Source organism: Pangasianodon hypophthalmus, chromosome 9 (genome assembly GCF_027358585.1).
Source record: "Pangasianodon hypophthalmus isolate fPanHyp1 chromosome 9, fPanHyp1.pri, whole genome shotgun sequence".
Taxonomy (NCBI): Eukaryota; Metazoa; Chordata; class Actinopteri; order Siluriformes; family Pangasiidae; genus Pangasianodon; species Pangasianodon hypophthalmus.
Genome location: NC_069718.1, coordinates 11901467 through 11923891, shown reverse-complemented (window position 1 = coordinate 11923891; position 22425 = coordinate 11901467). Strand labels below are relative to the sequence as shown.

The window sequence follows — 22425 nt, the reverse complement described above, 5'->3', positions numbered from 1 at the left end:
GTGGGACAGCGGCAGCGTGAACATTAATTAAACCACCACAGTTCTCACCAGCAGTTTAAAGAGTTTGACCAATGATCAGGGGTGAATAATCCCTTTTTACCTCAGCATTCAGGCAGATGCCCACTGGCAGGATTTTTAGGGTTTTTAATATTTCAGTAGCTTCCTTTTTTTGTATGACAGCAAGCATTCTGGGAGTTAGTGCTATGGGTTTTAGTCTTTGAGTCCATGAAATTTATTTAAAACTAATTGCTTAGTTTTACCAGTTTTGTCAGGTGACTGCTGTGAAAAAGTATCAGGGCTCAGGGTTCACACACACACACCCTATCCTCAGTCCTTCTGTTGTTAGACATGAGAAAAAGATCTATTTGCAGTCACATAAGCAGATGACAATGTGAGCTGTCTGGCCTACTGTCTAAGTAGCTTTGTACAGAAATAATTAGAAGCGTGGAATAAAAGTTCATTGTGTGGGAAGCATCACTGTGTGTTTCTGTTCATTATGTTGTTACGGTATGTAGCTGACCAGCCACACATGCAGTATGATGAAAGTAAATGTTCTCATGTCCATCAGCAGAGAACAAGCTATTGAGGAGTATCTTCTAAAGCAGGCAGAGGTGCAGCCAGCAGCCATCTAGCTAGATGGATGGATGGACAGACAGATTGATAGATAGATGGGAAGATGTACATCCAGAGGTGCAGCCAGCAGCCAGATAGGTAGATAGATAGATAGATAGATAGACAGACAGACAGACAGATATACAGTATAGCAGACCGATAGACTGTTAGACATTTGAAGACATTTGAAGAATAAATGTGTGACGGAAATTCTCCATACAGCACTGTGTGCAATGAAGCAAATAGAATTAAACATCCGGATATCAGTCTGTCAAGTCAAGAGAGGGATCTTCTCATCAACGTGGTTACTGCTCTGATGGACAACTAATCTTTGTTTAATATCTATACATATTACAGCATGTCAGAAAGAGAGAGAGAAAGAGAGATAGAAAGATAACAAGCAGACAGACTGATAGACAGATAGATAAAGACTAATTTTCAAGTAGGAAATTGAGGATTATTTAAGATATGGTTAGGGACTGCCAGCACTGTGATATCATATGTATAGATCGATTATAAAATAATTCAGTTAGATTATGCTGTTGACTTTTGATGACACATTCACATTTCATTTTCCATCTTCAGCTTAAAGACAAACTATTTTGGGGGCCCTGTATATAGAAAAAAAACATTTAGGTGATTGTCTATGTTAATTTCTGTTGGTTCTTGCAACGTCTCAAATTATTCCTACAGAAAGTACTATATGTGGCCCTCGAGACAGAGACAGAAGGGAGAAAGGGAACGTGAGTAGGAAAGAGCAAAAGAGAGATGCAGGCTCGCTGAGATCTTATTGAACAACATGTCCCTCCCTAATGCAGTTCCTCTTTTTAATAATCCAATAATGGCAATTTAATACATGCTATCTGAACAATAATAAAGATTTAAAAAGAAATATTACACTCCATAATCAAGTAATAAAAGCTCTAGAAAAGCATTTCCAAAACTCATAGAACATTATTACAGATGAAATGTAACTAAAGCCGGGTTTACGCTGCCTGATTTCAGCAGTCTTTTAAGATTATTACTCAGCAGACCTTTAAGAATATTACTTGTTGCACTATATGAGATGATCCAAGTAAAATCTTGGCTGAATTCTATAGCGGACTGTGCAATAACATGTTCTCAGTGTCAGATTATACGATGAATCTCTAACTGTAGACCTGTGATTAATGTTCTGCGTAAGTCATTGGTCAGCATGATCTTGCAGAAGTGCAGAAAACAGGACTGTATCAACAAAAACATTCAAACAGTCAGTTTGAGGAAATAAGGATGTTTTCTTCTGTATATTAGCATGTTTTATTTACATTTCGCCATCACCACTACTGTATTTTTAGCTGTAGCTCTCCTATTTTAGATAAGCATGGTAGCAGCACGCACACTGTGAGATTTTAATCAAACGTTCCTGACACCAGCAGAACTTTGTTGTTGGTTGTCTTTGGTTGCAATGGCACTAACACATCAAGAGTTCTAGGATCTACCGATCTAAAGTCATGACCAAAGAATTCTTTTACAATATGTGGGGTTTTTTTTGCCTGTAAAGCATAATGCCAGCTTAATTTTTCAGAACAGAATTCTCATCTAGTATTGAAAAGGAAAACAAGCAGAAAATCCATCATTAGGAGACGTTCGTGTTATTCATATTTATCAATCTCAGTGCTTCTTTGAATGGTCTTTGGTTCTAGCTTTCTGAGTGGGTTCTACTTGAGAAAGAGAAACACTCTGTTATAGACAAACCTAAGAATGGTTTATGGTTAGGGGTCAGTGTGTTTTTATATCTCAGTGAGAACCAAATTTCTCCACAAGGATAGGAAGGGAGGAGTGTTTTGGCCATGTGGGGGCATTTAGCTGGCCCTGTGAGGGAAAACTTATATTTAAAAAAACTAAAAGAGCAAAAAGGTTTCCTTTTAATTGCTGAGGTTAAGAATAGGGTTAGATTTAGGTGTAGTCTTAGTTTTAATTATCTGCATTATTAATTGTCAATGGAAGGTCTTCACAAGGATAATAAGACAAATGTGTGTGTGTGTGTGTGTGAGTTAGAAGGATGAACCACACAGCAACAGCTACCAAAAGAGACTTTTATAGGTAGCTGAAGGATATTATAAAGCAGAAAGACATGTTACCTTGACCATTTTCTTTGAAGAGTATATGTATATTGTGTGTTTGTGTGTGTGTGTGTGTGTGTGTGTGCATACATGTGGTGTTTTGCTGCTTTTGGGCAGGGATATCAGCACACATCAGATGGGTAGATCATTCCACCAGGGGAAAAAAGGAATGAAAAGAAGAAAGGTATGAAGATGACAGATACCTCCTTGTCAAATAGAGAGACAGGGAGTGAGCGAGACAGAGAAGGAGACAGATTAATTGAATTTTTGTCATCGTGGTGGTTGCATCTATACCTATCCTACAGAAAGCTGAATCACTTACAGCAAGGAAGTCTAGTGTGTGTGTGCGTGTGTGTGTGTTCCTTAAGAACACATTAGAACACGAAAACAACCCTTAAGCTGGTACTAAAATATGATGGGATCAGCTAGCTGAATCCTGTTTGTAATTTGCAATTCAGATTGAAGCTTATTTATTCAGCTGCACAGAATATTTGCAATCCTGCCTTGAGAAGAGTTTAACTGTAGTTCAGGACAAGTTAACCCTAACACACGGCCAAACGAATCTCCACTGTAGATGTTGTTCATTTAACTATCTAGCTGAGTGACACAAGCTTGCTCTTGTCATACAGCTTTAATGCCTTGCTGTTACTACAGAGTTCAATCCAGAATACACTGATATTCTTCATCTCTTTAGTTTGAACTTTACACAGAAGACACGCAGATACACTCACTCACCTCCAGAAAACACTCTGCAGTAAGTCACACATTGTCACGTGTGTGTTAAGAGCTAGGAAAAGGGAAATAAGCTCCTGCACAAGCAGAGGATTTTTCTGCACATTTTTTCCTGCACACGGTGGTCGTATTGTGATTAATAAATAAAATTTATATTTAGGATACTCTTGTTTGCGCCTGTCTTCCGGAAAACATGTTGGTAGGTAGGTTGGCTACTAAATTGTGCGTGTGTGTGTGTATGAGAGAGAGAGAGGCTTATTCCTGCCTTATACTCAGTGTTCCCAGGACTGAAAAGGCTCCAGGTTCACCGCAACCCTAATAGGATAAAGCAATTCCTGAAAATGAATGAATTAATTATATCCTTAAAAACTTATTCTCTGTTATTTTTTTAATAGAAATGATACAACACCACTTTTTTCCTATACTGATACTGAAACCATGATTATCAGCCATTATTGATACCCACCCTATTTAAAAGCTAATAAAAAATACAGTCAAGTCTTTTTACATCTAAACATTTCCAGTTCCAAAAAATATACTATATGGACAAAAGTATGTGGACACCTGACCATCACACACATATGTGGCTCTTCCCCAAACTGAAAAAACTGTAAGTATACAATTGTATAGGATGTATTTGTATGCTGTAGCATTACAATTTCCCCTTCTCTGGAACTAAGAGGCCCAAACCTGTTCCAGCATGACAACATGGTTGAAGTGGAAGAACTCGAGTGTCCTGCACTGAGCCCTGACCTCACCCCCACTGAACATCTTTGGCATGAACTAGAACACCGACTGCACCCCAGACCTCTTCACCTGACATCACTGCCTGACCTCACTAATGCTGTTATAGCTGAATGAACACAAATCCCCGCAGCCAGACTCCAAAATCTAGTGCAAAGCCTTCCTAGAAGATTGGAGATTATTATCACATCAAAGGGGGGCTAAAACTAGAATGGGATTTAAAAAAGCACATATAGGTGTGATGGTCAGGTGTCCACAAACTTTTGACCATATAGTGTATATTTTCTGAACCCAATACCAATCTTTTCTATTTGTTAAGGGATCAGATCAAATTCATTCTTTTTTTCTTTGAAATCCGATCCACCAGTGCTATCTCTACTTTTGAGGTTATTCTTCAATAAACCTCAGTATTTCTGATTTTCTAATATACCTGCATTGATTCATCATGAACGCTTTATCTTGTTAAACTCTGGACAAGAATTTTTTTTCACAAAACAATCTCCTGTTCATTATCAGTCTGTGTGTTGAACTTAACTGAGAACCTTATAAAGGATGTCAGATAATGATTTCAGTATCGAACCAGAGAAATCTAACATGAGGTTACATTCCACTAGCACACAGGGATTATGTTACTACTGGAAACTATATGACTACATGGAACTTAGAACTTTCAATTTTTTAAAATCTAATATAGCATTTTCCTTTTAAATCTTATTATAATTATTATAGTATGGACACACTGTCTGACTAATGTGACTCCACACTAATGTGAGTTTTGGATGTGTACAGTAGGGGCTCAGTGAGACACTGGGTCACACACACACACACACACACACACACGTTATGCAAGATTGAGTCATTTCAAACCATGCCACCAACTCCCATGGTGATGACTGATCCCATGCTCACATTTAAAAAAACTCAATTATTGCCTCTGAGTGACGATTATTTTCATTATGCCTGCTGCTATTAGTATTATTATTTATATTTCTGCTGTTATTATTATAATTTATTGCTGTGTATTGTTGCTATTTTTATTGCTGTTGTTAATATTTTCTGGTTTTTCTACTGTTCTCCCTATTATCCTGATCCTTTGATAATGTTGTACTACATACAGTCATGCCAGTAAAGTTACTTTAAATGGAATTGAATTGAATTGAAAGAGATCGTTTGTTAAATGGCAGTGTGTAACACTTTAAGTGCTCCAGGAGGCGTTATACTCTCAAAGAAAATAACCAGTTATGCCTGTCCTCTTGGGGAAAAAAATAGAAGAAAGAAAGAAGGTTGCAATTAACACTCACAAACTCACTTTCTTTGTGTGTGTGTCAGGGTGGAGGAGAGCTTTAAGACGTTATTCTGGTCCATTTTTGGCTTGTCAGAGGTGATCTCAGTGGTTCTGAAGTATGACCATAAGTTCATTGAGAACATCGGCTATGTGCTATACGGTGTGTATAACGTGACCATGGTGGTGGTCCTGCTCAACATGCTCATAGCCATGATAAACAGCTCCTACCAGGAAATAGAGGTAAGAATTTACTTGGCATTTACTAATATCACTTTTTAATATCATATTAAAGGTTCTGTGTTTGTGCACTGAGCATATTGCTGATTGCATTGAGCACAAGCCAATTTGTTTTTCATCCTTGGCTTTGCATGGTCAGAAATGAGTGTGTCTGTGCTGAACTGAGTGGAGCGACAATCTGTCAACACAGTGGTGTTCTTAAATCCACACTGGTCCAAAACTGCACTAATATTACAGCCTCCCAATTAGTGCAATCACATAACCAATACAGTATTTATCTGACATGAAAAAAAAAATCCTGTCCAATTTCTTACAACTTCTTTCTTCCAACATGGGGTAACACTATCACAGTCACCCTGCTTTAAAATATAGTAAAGAGTCTACTTACTGAACACAAATGACTGATTGACAAATGACAAACTCACTGCCTTGTTTTACACTTTTTTCTTTTTTTGTTTTCACTTATGTCCATGAGTGAAGTATAAACTCTATAGAAACCTACTGAAATCACAAAACCACACTTTCTTTTAAAAGCTGCAATAGTCATTTTTTGTTAAATAAATAATTAAACCATGGCCTCAGCACAAGAGGCTGAGAAAAAAAATGTGTGGAAAACTGCCTTCCATCTTGACAATTACAAGATGCATCCGGTGTGAACTCAGGGTGGGCATAAGCTGTTATTGGTGAGTGCAAATCATTAGTGTATCCACATGAGATCCAGAACTACAGGAGGTGAGTCACACATGCAGAAAGCTCCAGATGAAGAAGCAGGAGGGAGAGAGTGTGAGTAAAGCATCAGGATGAATTAGGCAGGTCCTGAGAATGATATACCTAATCATGCATCATTATGAAAATGTCCCTCTCAGGTTTTAGAAATGGGATTATGAAGAGTTGATTTGATTTCATAATCACAACCACATATCTTGATAATGTAAGCACTGTAACCCCATCATTTTTTACAATTCTGTTACTTTTTGTCAGACTGCTGACTGTAGCACTGGTCACCAAAATAGCAGAAAGTGCCAATATCACATTAAATTCTAATCATGAAAAAGGGGCCCTTAATATGATTTATGTTACCTTGTATTCATTAAATAAATTTTAAACATATTATTAATGATATGAACCACATAGCCAGAACAAATAGCATCAATTACTTACAGAGGAAATATCAATCATTCATTGATGACTGATGTTGCATTAAATGTGTTTATATTAGCAACAGCTTTAGGCTTTACACACAGGATTAGTTATTGCTCACAGATGGTAGCTTTCCCAGCAATTTCACTCATTTCTAGCTCTGGGTTTCTTTTTCCCCTTCCTTCATCTCTTTCCCTCTCCCTGCAGGAGGATGCTGATGTTGAGTGGAAGTTTGCTCGTGCGAAGCTGTGGTTGTCGTATTTTGATGAAGGCCGCACGCTGCCTGCTCCCTTTAACCTGGTGCCAAGTCCAAAGTCCTTCTACTATCTGGCCTTGCGCACCAAAGCATGTCTCGTCCACCTCTGTAAGGCCAAAGGTCATCGGCATGACAATGAACTGGAGATGGGCATGCTCAACTCAAGACCAAAGGTTTGAGAAATTAAAAAATACTGACCTGTTCTTCCTATAAATTATACAGGTAAATTTAATGTAACTGCTCGGATGTTATGTGCTGTTACAGCTGGATTACAGAAGCACATCTTCAATAAATACACATGTATATCAACTTTAGCACACAAGTATATCTTGACATTTTAAAGCCTAACTTTCTTAGAAGATCTTATTTGAAACCCAGCAGTTCATACAAATAGAGGTCTGGTGTCCTGTTACAGCTGTCCAGAAACACTTGTTTATGCTAAGCTGCTGTTTGCTGCACTGGGGAGCATGCCACGCACAGAACATACAGCTCTGCACAATGCATTTACAGCATACTTAGTACCTGCCTGGTCACTACCATGCTGGTTAAAATTAGGCTGCTAGTTTGTTCGTATTTTTGGAAAATAGAACCAACCAAATTTGTTAGAAAATATCATGGGCAGGTACAAACAAACATAATAACTGTCAGAATTCACACACAAGTGCTGACAGTTCTACCTCTGCATTTTTTTCCAGTGCTTTCCAGTGTTCCAGGGGCATAGTGCTATGGTTCAAATTTAATTAAAAATAAATAAAATAAAACTGAGAGTCACTGAAACATTGTCACTGAAATATTAACTAAATTAGATTGGAACCAGTAGGGCCTTTTAAGTTTTCGGAGAAAGCCTAAGTATTTCAAGGTGAAATTTCGTCTCTGTACTGCTCATACTACACAATATTTTGTCACACAAGATCTGCTGTTTTGTGGACATAGCTCCTTCACAAATAGATGGATGACAGAACTGGATTCAGGACTTCATCTCGGATTCTAATTGAGAGAACAATGCTATTCTTGCTACTTGGTTGCATAAGTATGCACACCCCTAAACTAATACTTTGTTAAAGAACCTTGTTTGTAATACGGCAGTCAGTTTTTTTGGGTAAGAGTTTACCAACTTAACACATCTTGCTTTGGCAATGTTATTCCACTCTTCCTTGCTCCACATCTATGAAATTGGATCTCCTGTGCACAGCCCTCTTCAAGTCATTCCACAGGTTTTTTGACAGGATTTAGATCTGGGCTCTGACTGGACCATTCCAAAACATTGATCTTCTTCCAAAGCCATTCCTTTGTTGACATGGATTTGTACTTTGAGTTGTTATCATGCTGGAAGGTGAAAGTTTTCTTCATCTTCAGCTGTTTAACAGGCCTGCAAGTTTTGTGCCAAAATAGATTGGTATTTGAAGCTATCCATGATTCACTCTATCTTGACTATCGCCTCAGTCCCAGCTGAAGAAAAGCAGCCCTACAGCATGATACTTCCATGCTTCACTGTGGGTATGATGTTCTTTGGGTGATAAGCTCTCTTGTTTTGCACCAAAATTTAGGTGGGCTTGGGTTTTTTTTTATGAGAAAGGGCTTTTGTCTAGCCACCCTACCCCATAGCCCAGACATGTGAAGAATATGAGAGATTGTTGTCACATGCAGGGAGTATCTAGTATTTGCCAGATATTCCTGCAGTTATTTTAATGTTGCCGTAGGTCTCTTAGCAGCCTCCCTGATAAGTTTTCATCTTCTTCTTTTTTTGGAGGAGCATCCTGTAATATCACTGTGGTGCCCAGTTGCCTCCAGTTGTTCGTGTTGGCCTTCATGGTGTTCCTTGGTACAACGAACGTTTTTGAAATTCTTTTGTACCCATCTCCTGATTAATAACTTTCAACAATGAGATCTCATACATGCTTTGAAAGAAGATGTCAAGAAAATCCTACAGAAACCACTGCTCTTTATTTGGGGTTAATCAGAATCACTTTCTTGATTACGGGTGTATGATAATTACTTTTGAACATGAGTTTGAATGTGATTCATTAATTCTGAGCACATCTTTTCTATTAGAAAAGAGTGTGCACACTTGTGCAAAAAGGTTATTGTAAGTTTTTTTCCCCCTAAAACATTTCTACTTGTTTTTCACGTGAATTTTCTTGGTTGCTATATCACATTAAAGGTAAGAAAGCTCTGACATGATCAGAAAAACCTGCAGTTTTAACAGGAGTGTGTAGATTTTTATTTATATCTACTGCACATAAGGTTTTCATTCAAAATTTTTAAATTACAGAAATATTTATAAAGGGCTTATTCCAATAAGCATCAGCTGCTGTTAAGTCTGTTTAATTTTTCAAGCTGAATTAACAGCTGATACAGATGGCATATTTTGTTGACATAATGTTGTGTTATGACATTTTCTTTAAGAGAGTGTGCATAGTGGCAGCAAATTACTCACAATATTTAAAGAATATGTTTTAAGAATGTTAGAAAGTTGCAGCATGTCAAGATTGTTAGAAAGCTGTAGTTGTCTCACTGAAAGTATACAAAAAAAAGGTGTTGTTGCTGCTGCTCTTTCGGCTGCTCCTGTTAGGGGTTGCCACTGCAGATCATTGGTCCGTGTATTTGATTTGGCACAGTTTTTATGCTGGATGCCCTTCCTGACGCAGCGCTCCCCATTTTTATCTGGGCTTAGGACTGGCACTGTGAGCGCACTGTTGCATGCAACCCCAGTGGCTGGGGTTGGTTCCCTGGCCGGGAATCAAACCCAAGCCGCAGCGGTGAGAGTGCTGTGGCTTAACCACTAGTCCTCCAGGGACCCATACAAATAAAAAAGTATAAAACGAAAAAAGTACCCCTAATGGAGTGTGTGTCTGGACCGCTTCCAGTTGAGAGGTTAGATCGAGCGAGCTCAATACACTGGGGGGGTAAGGGGGGCCTGTGGCACACATGGAGCAAGTGTCTGAAAGAGGCAATACATGATTGTGGTTTACTGAAATATTAGTAAAACAGAGAGAGATGGTAAAAAGAGTTGTGATTGTAGTACATCAGCTGAAAGGCATGATTAAACACATAGTGCTGTTTTCCCCAGGGATAGCTGGATACTTGTTTGATCCAGTGCAGTGGAGGGAATCATAAGGAAATTACGCTGCCTCTCAGGATTATTTAGGAGATGGCACGGTATCAGGGGTGAGTGAGCGCTAGAACATTAACGGGAGAAGGGGTGAGCGGCTCATTTTGCTTCCAGGAGCAGTAGCATCACTCTTTGACCTCTATGACCTCACTACCTGACAAGCGTCATGACAACTGACTGTAGTTCAGTGTGCCGCTGGCAAGGTGAGCACTTCCAAACGATGGGAACTACTGGAATTATTGGAAATAACCTGTCTCACTTAACTCAGCCTGTCAACAAAAATTGACAAATACAGTCTTTTTGGCAGCTGATGCCTGTTGAAATAAATGTTTGTGTGTTTCACTTCTTATAAAAGGCTTCTGCAGGTGTCGTGTATTCCTGTGAACACCACCCTTATGTAAAGTGTTAGCTAGTTTTATAAGCACCACAGACTGTAAGATGTAGCCCTGTTGTTATTGAACAGGTGTGAAAGACTGTGGAAGTTTTCGTTTCTTTTAATGCATGTTTTTCTTGTTGAACATTTTGTTTCTTGCTTTGCTTTCTCTTCAGCTGGATCGATACCGAGCTCACTCAAGAATCAGAGAGGAGAACACAGTGAAGAAACCCATCAAAAACCCCACACGCTACCAGGTACAGAGAGAAAGCCAGAGAGACTGACAGCCAGACAGGGAGATAGAGACGGCCAGACAGAGAGAAAGAGATAGAGATAAAGAGAGAAAAGGAGGGAGAGGGAGAGACAGATGTAAAGTCTGAAATTCAGACAAACAGAAAAGGAGGGAGATGGATAGACAAAGTCTGAGAGAGAGAAAGATGGAGGGAGAGACACAGTTTGACAGACAGAGAAAGACAGAAAAACAGGGTAAAGTAGGGAGAAGGAGAGACAGACAAAGTATGACAGATAGAGAAAGACTGCCAAAGGAGGGAGATGGAGAGACAAAGTCTGAGAAACAAACAAACAGAGAAAAGGGGGGAGAGACAGACAAAGTCTGACATAAAGTATGGAGAGAGAGAGAGAGAGAGAGAGAGAGAGAGAGATCAGACACACAGCGAGATATAAAGGATGTACAGGATATCCAGCATATACTTGAAATTCTTTATAGAAGAAGATGTCTGCAGTAGCATTTTTGCCAGGAAGTAACATCATTACTTAAAGTAGTTTATTCTTAGAAGATTTGATGAAAATAAGCTGCTGGCAGTAGAGCTATTAAAGTCCTGAGGCTGCGGTTGGACAGTAGTGGTGTTGGTGAATGATGAGGCTCCCATAGTTTATATATTCTCATGTTATAGCATGGAAATGATATTAAGTATTAGATAGTGACAGAGTCTCATGTAGTATACATAGTGGATATGTCAGGAATAAAACCCAACAGAGGGTGATGTTATAGGAGAATAATCCACGCTGGGGATGGTATGATACGCCCATCATGAAGCAGAATTACTCTTACCACCGCAAAGCTGATTATCTTCCAACAACAGCACGTCCTGGCATGTTTTAGTCTTCTTATACCACAGTGATTTGTCAATGATTAAAAATCACAAACTCTTCTGTCCTGAAGACTTTCCATTAGTGGAAAACTTACTGACTGTTACAAAGCACTGACACTCGAGACTCTTTCCATAAAAGTTAAATAAATGTGAAATGTCTGTCGTACAAGTTCCTGTGATTGAGCTGTTACTATAGAAACGATAAACCTGTGATTGATGTTACAGCTTGGACTACTGTCAGAGCTGCTGTTGTAGAAAATTAATCAATACCTTCTGATTTGAGAATTTAACTGCATTGTGGTATAAGAGACTATAAGCTGTTCTTTCAATGTTTAATGTTCTTTCCAGGTTCAGTTGTTCCTAGACAGAGGAGACACAACAGCTATAAAATAGTCTTTTATAGGGAGCTGAAGGACAGTAAGCAGAAAGCAATGTTACCTTGGACATTTGTGTGTGTGTGTGTGTGTGTGTGTGTGTGTGTGTGTGTGTGTATGCATGTGTGTGTGTGTGTGTGTGAGTATGTGCTGAGACAAGATAAAAATATCTTGCACTGTTATCCTGTATTGAGACAATTGACAATAGAAAGACACAGGAATAGGATTTACAGAACATTCACCAGAGTCTCTCTCTTTTTCTCTCTCTCTTTCTCCATCTTCCATCTGTCTGTCTCTCTCTCTCCCTCCCTCCCCTTTTCTCTTTCTCTCTAACAGAAGATTATGAAGCGTCTTATAAAGAGGTATGTTCTAAAGGCGCAGGTCGACAGGGAGAATGATGAAGTTAATGAAGGTAAAAATCTCGTTTGCTTAAGTGTCTGTTTCAATTACTAGCACGTCACTTGGCTGATGGTTGTGTGTGTGTGTGTGTGTGTTTGTGTTTGTAGCGACATGTTATAACGTACAGACACACCAAACTGCCCAGGTTATCTCACTGTGCAAGGAAACACTCAAAAATACAATACACGCAAATTATTTAGTGTATGAAGATACACATGAGGTGCCATCACACCCTGCAGAGAACGTTATTAGAACATTCAGTGAGCATTGAACGGGTTGTAAGAAGGTTAGACTGTAATGTTCCAAAACTAACTAAATCTGTAAAGTTCTAGTAACATTGTGAAGCAATCCATTATTTCAGAAGAAGATTGATTACATTTAATTTACATTTAATAACACCAACATTTAATTTGGAACATTACAGCAAACAGAGAACGTTATTAGAACGTTCAGTGAGTATTGAACAGGCTGTAAGAAGGTTATACTATAACGTTCTAAAAGTAATGTTAATGTTACTAACTAATGTTACTTCTTCTGTAATACTGGATTGCTTCACCATGTTATTAGAACATTATAGAATTAAGTTTTAACGTTACAGTCTTACAATCTGTTCCCTGAACATTCTAGTAACTGTTCTCTGTTAGCTGTAACGTTCCAAAACTAACTAATTCTAAATGTTCTAATTACACTTGCTGTAATAATGAATTGCTTCACAATGCTATTAGAACATTATTAAAATTTTAGTGTCACATTCTTATAAAAGTGTAAAAACTGTTGCAGCAACCTCATAGGAACATCTACAAATTTTATATAAAATCATTCTTTATATTAAATCATTTTTATATAAAATTATTCTTAGAACACCCAGAGAATCAGATTGAATATTCCTGGAGCTGTAACATTCTGAAAACGTTCTGCTAACAGAATATTGTTATTGTTTGTGCACAGAATAAATCACATCATTGGAGCTTAAAATAAAACAGGATGTCGATAAAACATGAGTAGTGAACAAAATGTATTTTGTACCATGAAATTATTTTCATATAGAATAGCATTAATCTTGTGTGTCACAAAATGCTTTTTTTGTCACCAAATTTCTTATGTAATTCAAAACATTTTGTGATGAGCAAAGCTGTTATGTTATGCTTTGTTGGGACATCAAGTGCATTTGTATTCTTGTGGAAATCTCATCCATATGACTTTCTTTTAGCAATGAAGATCTATTGTCCAGAAAATGAGAGATAGTCAGTTGTTTTTTAGTGCAATAAATAAATAGTACTTTTTGATTTTTGCGCACAAAAAATCTTTTTTTTTCTTTACATTGTCATTGATGAAACTTTTACTTGTTTTTAGTCCTTCTTGTCTGATAATTAAACAGACATGTGGCATAGAATTCATTGTGTACACTGAAATGGCCGTGTTACATATAAAGGTGAAAGACTCTGTGTGTGTGTGTCTGTGTGTGTTTATTTGTTATGTCCATATGTACACATGCACAATATGCAGGCTCTTTGTATGTTTGCAGTTTGCACTTTACATGCATGAGTGCATGTTTGAGTCTAACTGTGTGTGTGAGAACATAATGTGTTTTTTGTATGTGTATTGTAGGTGAGCTGAAGGAGATAAAGCAGGATATCTCCAGCCTGCGCTACGAGCTGCTGGAAGAGAAATCTCAGGCCACTGGAGAACTGGCCGACCTCATTCAACAACTCAGCGACAAGTTCAGCAAGAACGACAAAAAACAGCCCTGAGGGAGGGTGAGAGAGGGAGAGCGAGAGAATGAGAGAGAGAGTGAGACAGAGAAGTATAAGGGAGAAGAGGAAGAGAGTACAAATCAAGCCATTCTCGATTGACACAATCCTAAAATGCTTTCTAATTGGCTAAAACAAGCTCTTTTGCTTCATTTCTCAAGAAAAAGATGAGCAATCACCAATATATGACAACTGCACTTGAGAAAATCATGCTATGAAGAGAAATGTGTAATTCAGGTCCTAAAAACAGCCATTTCCTCTGCTTTGTGCTCTGCACTTTAAAGAAATGGACAAATTACAGTCATTGGAGATTTAGAAAAAAAATTGATGGTGAAATCGACGTCTTTTATCTGAATGATGAGTAATTACACTATGAGAAATACGGCCTGTTCATCTCTTTCCTTTTTTAGATTTCACTCATGGTTTGCTTTAATAATGAATGGTTTTGCTGAATGAAGGAAAGAAATTGTGATTTATTAAGATTTATTCCACAGCACTGTTGAATTCTCAATTCGGATTTGTCAGAAGGTGTTGATTTGTTTTGTGTAACAGCAGCTCTGATAGTACTGAAGGCTATATATTATATTAATGTACTCACTCTAATATGCTGTTGTTTCAATAGTAACAGCTCTATGTGGAGACTGCTCCACATACATAATCTAATAATAAAATGCTGACAGTAAACATTTTAATATTCATGGAAGGAGTCTCCAGTGTCAGGGTTTTGTAACTGTCAGTACGTTTTCTGCCACGAGAACATCTTCAGGACTTTGCGCTTTTTGTTTTTTTGGTTACGTGACAAGCTGCATTTTTGTTGTTGTTGTTTGTTTTATTAACTTAAAGACAGAGAACAAACATTAACCTAACTAAAATGATTAAAATGTTAATGTTCACTGCAAGAAAATGACATCTTAACAAGTTAAAATCTCTTGAATATAGTCAAATTTTTGTAGTCTCTCCTGTACTAAGATTGCAGTAAACAAAATATATGATTGTTAACCTATTTTTAGATATTTCTACTAACTGCAAATGTGAACGTCTTTTTCTATTGGCTGATTATTTTTCTAATTTTAAGCATATATTTGTAGAAAGAAGCAAAATTATCTACCAATCGAATAAGACATTAAAGCTTGAAATGTGTAACAGTGTCTAAAAACAGGCTAAATAATCTTATATTTGATTTATAATAATCTCATAATAAGAAATATTAGATAAATTTGCCCATATTAAAGACATTTTCACTTGCTACGATATATATTGCAGTGTTACTCATTAATAAATAAAAAATTTAAGTGCTGTGGTATAAAAGGAATAAAACACTTCGGGACATGTTGTCTTTCTAAAATAACACTAACTCTGCTTTGGGTTGGATCTCATCACTCCACCCCATCATTGATTATCTTCCTATAACAGCATGTCCGGTCATGATTTTTTATTTTATTTATTCTAATGAAAGTAATATTGGACTGGAATTGGACTACAAGCTACAAGCACAGATGTGACTGGGGTGTATACGTTGTGTTCTCTGCATATACCTGTACATGCAAATCAGATTTAAATTTCTAGAAGGATATCACTAAGTAGTTTTTAGCTAATTTCTTTAGCTTTGTCCATTTCGATGAGCATATTAGAGGAAAGTAAAGAGTAAAGTATGCTTCAGTCATAACTGTCAAGTATAAATACAGGGTAGCAGATGAATTTGAGGGCCATAATGCATCCATAGTAATGAGCAGTATTTAGTAGGAACTTTACAGTCAGCCTGTCTCCAGTAATGAGATTATTATGCTTTATGTAATTCGAATAAGTTTTAATGAGGTATTTCAAAGGATAAAGGCTGGGTTATTTGAGTTGAAAAATGTGAACATTGTTTTCAGGATTTTGCTCAAATAATTGGGAAGAGCTGTGTGAGCTGGAGGAGAGAGTATGACAGGTGAAAGGATTATCCCTCATTCAGGGTTATGGGGCAAATAGAGGGCAACATGATATGAAAGTGGATGAGAGCTGTTGATCCCCTTTCCTCAGCTCTGTCCATATCCTGTATTTATCTTTCCTCTCCTCTCTCTTTGCTCATCTGCACTTGTCTTCTCTTCTCTCTGGATACACTAATCCTCTGCAGAAACAGTACACTAATAAAATCTGCTATTTGCTTTTTCTTGATACAGTTTAAGCCTGAATGAAGGATATAAAGGATGTTTAATTACCATCAGGACAGTCATATAGTGATGGACTCGGTTTTAAATATTTAGACTGAAATTCTGTATCAGTCTGAATCTGATACATGTTTGCTTCCAAATATTTTCACTGATCTGAATTATTATCATTTCACTTTCAGAATCTGAATCAGCTGTTTACATGTATCCTAAGCACTGCAACCTATTGAAAGTCTTCATTTACATACCCATTATAAGTAACCCAAATGATATTGTGCACTCATCTGAAGATTGAATCACTGGCCAAGAGAAAAGAAATCCTGCAGTTAGAGATTTAGCCATGACTCAGCATTTTCTAAAGTTTGAGAATTAATTCTGATTTTAACAGCTTCACAAACATGTTTCAACTTTCATAAAATTAATTTTGGATACTACATCCAGTTCTGTAAAAAAAAATAAATAAATAAAATAAAAAACACAAAACTAGCTGCATACCACATCACCTCTTTTTTTTTTTTTTTTTTTACAAACTAATTGCATAGCCAAGTTGGGAATAATGATATAAAATGTAAAATTAGTACTACATTCATTCAGGTCAACACAGATTTATCCTTTTATTATTTTATATTATGTTATTTTCAACACAAAAACATTCATCAAAAGAAAATATGATTTGACTTGTGAAGTATTGCCGACATCCTGAGCCAATTTGGTTTTTGCTAGTTAGTGCCAGAAGTCTACATTATTAGACTTCATGTAACTGTAGCTACATAATCAGTAATGAGAAGCATTATTTTCATGGACATGTGCTTGAATTGTAGAGCAGTGCAGTGCGTTCACAAGGCAACGGCCCTTGTAGTAGCATCACTACATTTCAAACTGTGGGCCATTTTGATTTTATCCTCAGTCTCTGGCTCCAGTCCATTTCAATTAAGATAAGGTGGAATTCCTAAATTCCTCCCACTTCAGTGCAGGAGCGTAGCCAGGAACCTGTACAATGTGGTGCACAGTTTGGATGCAGTGATTTTCATGTAGTGGCCAACTTTTCTTTTTTTTTTTTTTTTCAAGAAAAAAAACTAAAAAAATGAAATGCACAATAAAACTAATTCACTTGTTTTTTTTGTCAAACCTAACCATATTTTTGTCCTAACCTAACATTAAGTAATATTAATTATTGCATACAAGTTTTTGTCCTCTAGCAACTTAATATTTCTCACACATCAAACAAAATATTTCTCACACATCACCAATACACAAATGCACTCTTATTTAATGTCTTTCTCTGTAGTACACCCTTTTCTTTATTTTGACTTGAGATAGTAAGGGCTACATTTGGAGAAACTATAACTCTGGAAAAGCTCATGTAAAACTACTAAACATACTATAATTACACTACAATCTGTGCCCAAAAGGCTAGTCTATGTTTTGTGATACAGTAATAGGAGTTGTAATATCTTGATTTAGTAGAATTATCCAGGCTAAATAATGACTAGCATGCCTCCTCAGCCTGGCAGTGTTCACCTTTAGCAACCAGCTATCCTATAGCCCTCTTGCCAAAACATGAGTATGCTAGGTAACAAGCTCCAGTAATTCTGATGTTAAATTAGAGCTAGCAACATTTCACAATTTAACTGCATTTATTTTAACACTGATTAACTGATTAATTAACTGATTGACAATGAATTTATTGGATTTATTCAGGAATTAACTGCTATCACATTCAACCACGTTGGCATTGCCAGTTAATGAAGTGAAAACAGAGAGCTTATTTAAACTAGATGCTTTAATCTACTCGCTATAATGCCAGTTCATTGAGTTAAAATGGGATTCTTTAAGCCAGGTGCACTTTCAGAAGAAAGGGTACTAAACTTTTTTTTTGTCGCCAGTTGTAGTACCCTCAAGGGTATACACTTTGTGCCTTTAGTGTGTATTTTTTACCTAGGAAGGTGCATGTAGTGTACATTTAAAGCTTTCCTCTAATTAAAACTAATTATGGTCTATTTATGCACCTTAAAACATTTTAAAGATACAATTGATCCAAGTTTCCATGTAAAAGCTATATATTAAATTACAAAATGTGACTGACTTAATATAATATAACTGACTTAATAAAATGCCATTTCATAGCAATGAATGAGAAATTAAATAAATTAGAGCAGAAATAAAGAGCGAATGTGAATACACTGTGCAAAGGATAATTAGTACAATAAGCTACTAACACTCTAATTAACACTATAATTCTGCATTGTTAACTGTTAACAATATTAACTGATATTCTGTATTGTGTTCATTTGAAAAACAGTGATTACAAACTAGGCTAGTCTGACCAAAATGATTTATATAATTGCAAACCAGCATAGCTGCAGCTGCAACTCATAACTCAAACTACATCCTGGAAAAAAAAATAGGCACATGACTGATTGTCAAGCCATGAGCCAGTTGTTGGTAATGGAGCAAAATTAAAATGAAATATTTAAGACGGCTAGTAGAGAAAGCATTTTTACTTTTTAAAACTTTTGCAATTTTAAAACTTTTTAAAGTACTCAATAAATAAAACTGCCATTGTAGCTCATATAGTCTGAATAGACACCCATCTTTAAGAGTTTAATTATCTATGAAATTTTTTTTCTATTATATTCCTAGGTATTTTTTCAAATCCACGTTTTACTCTACACTGTGAACAGTTGATTTCTCTTTCCAAATCAGGGAGCCAGTAACTTCACTTGGGCCCTTTAAAAAATGTAGTAAGTGGCTATGGAAAGTGAGTAATTGGCTAATTTTCCAGTAGCCTGGAACCAGAGGGTCATATTTGACTCTTTTCCGTTGATTCTGTAGTGTGATTAACATGTAACATAAATTAGTTTAAAAACTTAATTGTGGTTTAATTATGAAAGGGCTGTGAGCTTCAAGCAGATTGACACCACAAGAGAGGTGAGAGAAAAGAGACATAGAACAGTAGAAACAGGGTGCATGCTGGGACATCGTATTGTGAATAATATGTTTGGCTACATGATTTAAAAAGAAATGCTAGAAAAAAGAGAAAACCACTGTGACATTTCTAGGGTTTTGTAGCTTGTAGAAGAGAAATGTCTTACCTGATGACATGTTTTAGTCTTATATATATCAAATAATTCTCCTGAAAGTCATGAACTGTCACTGCACTCTTCCTCTACACTTATCTTTAATAGGCTGTCTAATTAACTCAGTACAAAGACAATTCTCAGCCTTTTAATGCTTACAGCACTCTTGTAAAGTGTGTCATGTTACTTTCACTTCAGCCATGGATATTTTTTGAGTGTATTTGAGATGAATGTGTAATATGCTGTTATTATACCACTAGAAGTCAAGAGCACAATATTTTAATCTATAATCTGGGATTCCTTATTTTTACATATTTGTGCTGCTCTGATTTTCTTTGCTGCTCACATTTTCCAGCTCAAATGGAAATATGTTAACAAGAAAGTTACTCTGATATTGCCAAGCTTCACTGTCAAAGCTTGTGACCATAATGAGTTAAACTCAATTTAAACCATTACAAAATAGATGTGACAAATGTACCACTTCTGCACAACTGCAATACAATGTGCTGCTGACCATGTAGCTTTCTAAACTATATAGCAATCACATGTACACATACCACAATCTTACCTTATTTTTTTTTTCATTTTCTCTGAGTGCCATGCCTTTAGAAATATCTACAAAATATACCACACATACCATACAACTTGTCTGACTAGCAACCTGCGTAAAAACCTACTCTGTCATTCCTACATGCCTTGACACTGCTGTCAATCATTATGTAATCTGACATGTCCACATAGTTTTGGTCAGGCAGCAAAAAGGACCTTCATATATATATGAAGTAAATGTTTATCAATGATGAGATTTTTTTCAGAGCTGAAACAATCTTTTTAAATCAGGTATAAGCCACTTTCATATGAAGTCCTATGTAACAGTAATGTGTTTTTGAATGTCGCACTTCAGTGTGTGTGGGCAAATCGCTTCGTGTTTCCGTTAGCTCACCTACACATCTCCTGGAGAAAACCCAGTATTTATTCGCCTTCTTACTCTCCTCATAAACAGCTCACAGCTGTTGGTCTCCTGAGCAAATCATCTCTACACTGAAGGCTTGTGCTGCTAATTTGTTCATTTTATCCCCACAGCAATCGTGGACTGTTCAGCAAATATCATGGTTTTGTTGTTATTGTTGGTGTTAAAATATGATTCATACATGTGACCTTTCTGATTAGGAGACTGTAGATCGTTTCAGGGCAGAGATGTGCGAGAAGATCACATACAAATATCAGTGTAAAACATGATGCTGTTAGATTTTCAGTGCAATGATGCTGTGAAAGCTAATAAGCCAATTAAAATGAGGCTGAAAATCAAAATGAGGTTGTCACTACCCTCACATATTTTCATTAATGGGGAAAACTGAAGAGAAACCCCTCCCAGTCCCTTATTTAAAAAAAAATCATATGAACTTCTCATGTAAATTTTACACATATGGTTTTTTGACACTTATGTTTCACACATTGTTTTCACACTTTGTGGATGTCATTTTATTTTTTTTCACTTGTGATTTTCTTCCACACAGTTCATTTAGTTTCACATGAAGAGCATGTGGGTTTATTTTTCACACATCATCACATAGTATTCACATGGCACACTGGCACATGTGCATTTTCAGAACATAACATGATGAAATGCACCTTCACATATTTTTTCACATGATCACATATTACTTAATCACATATGATTATGAAAAACATGATCACATGTAAAATGCATATGATCTTTTCATTAGATGCAATAATGGTGGCATGGCATGTTTATTTTCTAATTCAGCATTTCTGTGTTATTTAATATCTTTGGTGTCTTTGGACTTTCTAAGATAATCATTTTAGGAATAACACATAGACTTCAATATCAAGTTTATATGATCCGCTACACTGATTAGAAGCACAACTAGTTTATAATTGATATCAGCCCTCTCAAGTGTTGATATGTATCAAGACAATAAGACTTGATATCAAATCACCCAATAAGTAGATAAATTCTTACAAAGTAAGCTTTCTGAATAGGTTCTAAACTTGCATTATATATCTGTTTCAGTGTAACTATATTAAAATTCCCAGGAAAGCTTTGTGGTCAGGTCTTTTATAATAAAAGTGGCTATAACATGCACAGATAACAGTATTAAACTTGCAAATTTGGGGATTGTATTCAGTGTTTCATTTCTAAAGTGAGAATTTAATAAGATTAAGAAATGCTATTATAATTGTTTAAATAAGGCATTCAGAATCTTTTCCTGTCAACGAATTGGATATGACTCACTTTACAGATTTAAAAAAAAAAACCTTATTGGCCTGTTTACTCTCTGGTTTCCTCTGCTGAGGAGAACATAGCAGCATTACTCAATTTATTAGAAAAAAAAATAAGCATAACCCATTCTGATTGATTAATAGGTTTTGGCAGTATCATTGCACAGACAATATGAGAGCCATCTGACTGCCTGGATGATTCACATTCACATTTATGAGGCATCTTTAGTGTGGACAGATCTCTGCAATGAAATGACTCACATGCACACATTTTCCAAATCAATAAGGTCACATGCGTGATCCAACCCACCATATTTGTGAGAGTTGGTCATTGTAATGTAAAAACGTAAAAAGCTTGGTGACTGAGCTGAGAGCGTGTACACACTCAGAGCAGAGACAATTTGAGCTGCATTATTTTTGGCATGTGGTTTTGACAGTAAACAATTCAAATCCTTGGGCAAGCGAGACAGATTCGAGCGCACACTGTTTTTTTTAAAATCTGTGAGTACAGAAGAAATCCTGCTGACATTGTGCTCTTGACTTTTGGTAGTAAAATTGCGTCATTATGTATGAGTGCATATCAGACACCAATACATTCACTTCTAAATCTTTTCAATTAATTATTTCAATAAGTAAATTATTATTTATGTCATGAAACTGATGTTCAGAAACTGTATTTTTCACTGGTATTGAAATATTGTAATATTTTCAACATAAATGAA

The 22425-nt window shown here is 36.5% G+C and overlaps 1 protein-coding gene across 1 annotated transcript in view; it reads left to right on the top strand.

The window, feature by feature from the left end:
- Window positions 1-20249, top strand: part of trpc7b (transient receptor potential cation channel, subfamily C, member 7b) — an 80221-nt gene extending 59972 nt beyond the window's left edge. Inside the window, exons 8-12 of the mRNA XM_026919526.3 lie at window positions 5520-5715; window positions 7060-7281; window positions 10770-10850; window positions 12416-12491; window positions 14087-20249. Of these exons, the coding sequence (XP_026775327.1) occupies window positions 5520-5715; window positions 7060-7281; window positions 10770-10850; window positions 12416-12491; window positions 14087-14229 (718 nt within the window). The 3' untranslated portion in view covers window positions 14230-20249. The remainder of the gene's footprint in view (window positions 1-5519; window positions 5716-7059; window positions 7282-10769; window positions 10851-12415; window positions 12492-14086) is intronic.
- The last annotated feature ends 2176 nt before the right edge of the window (window positions 20250-22425 follow it).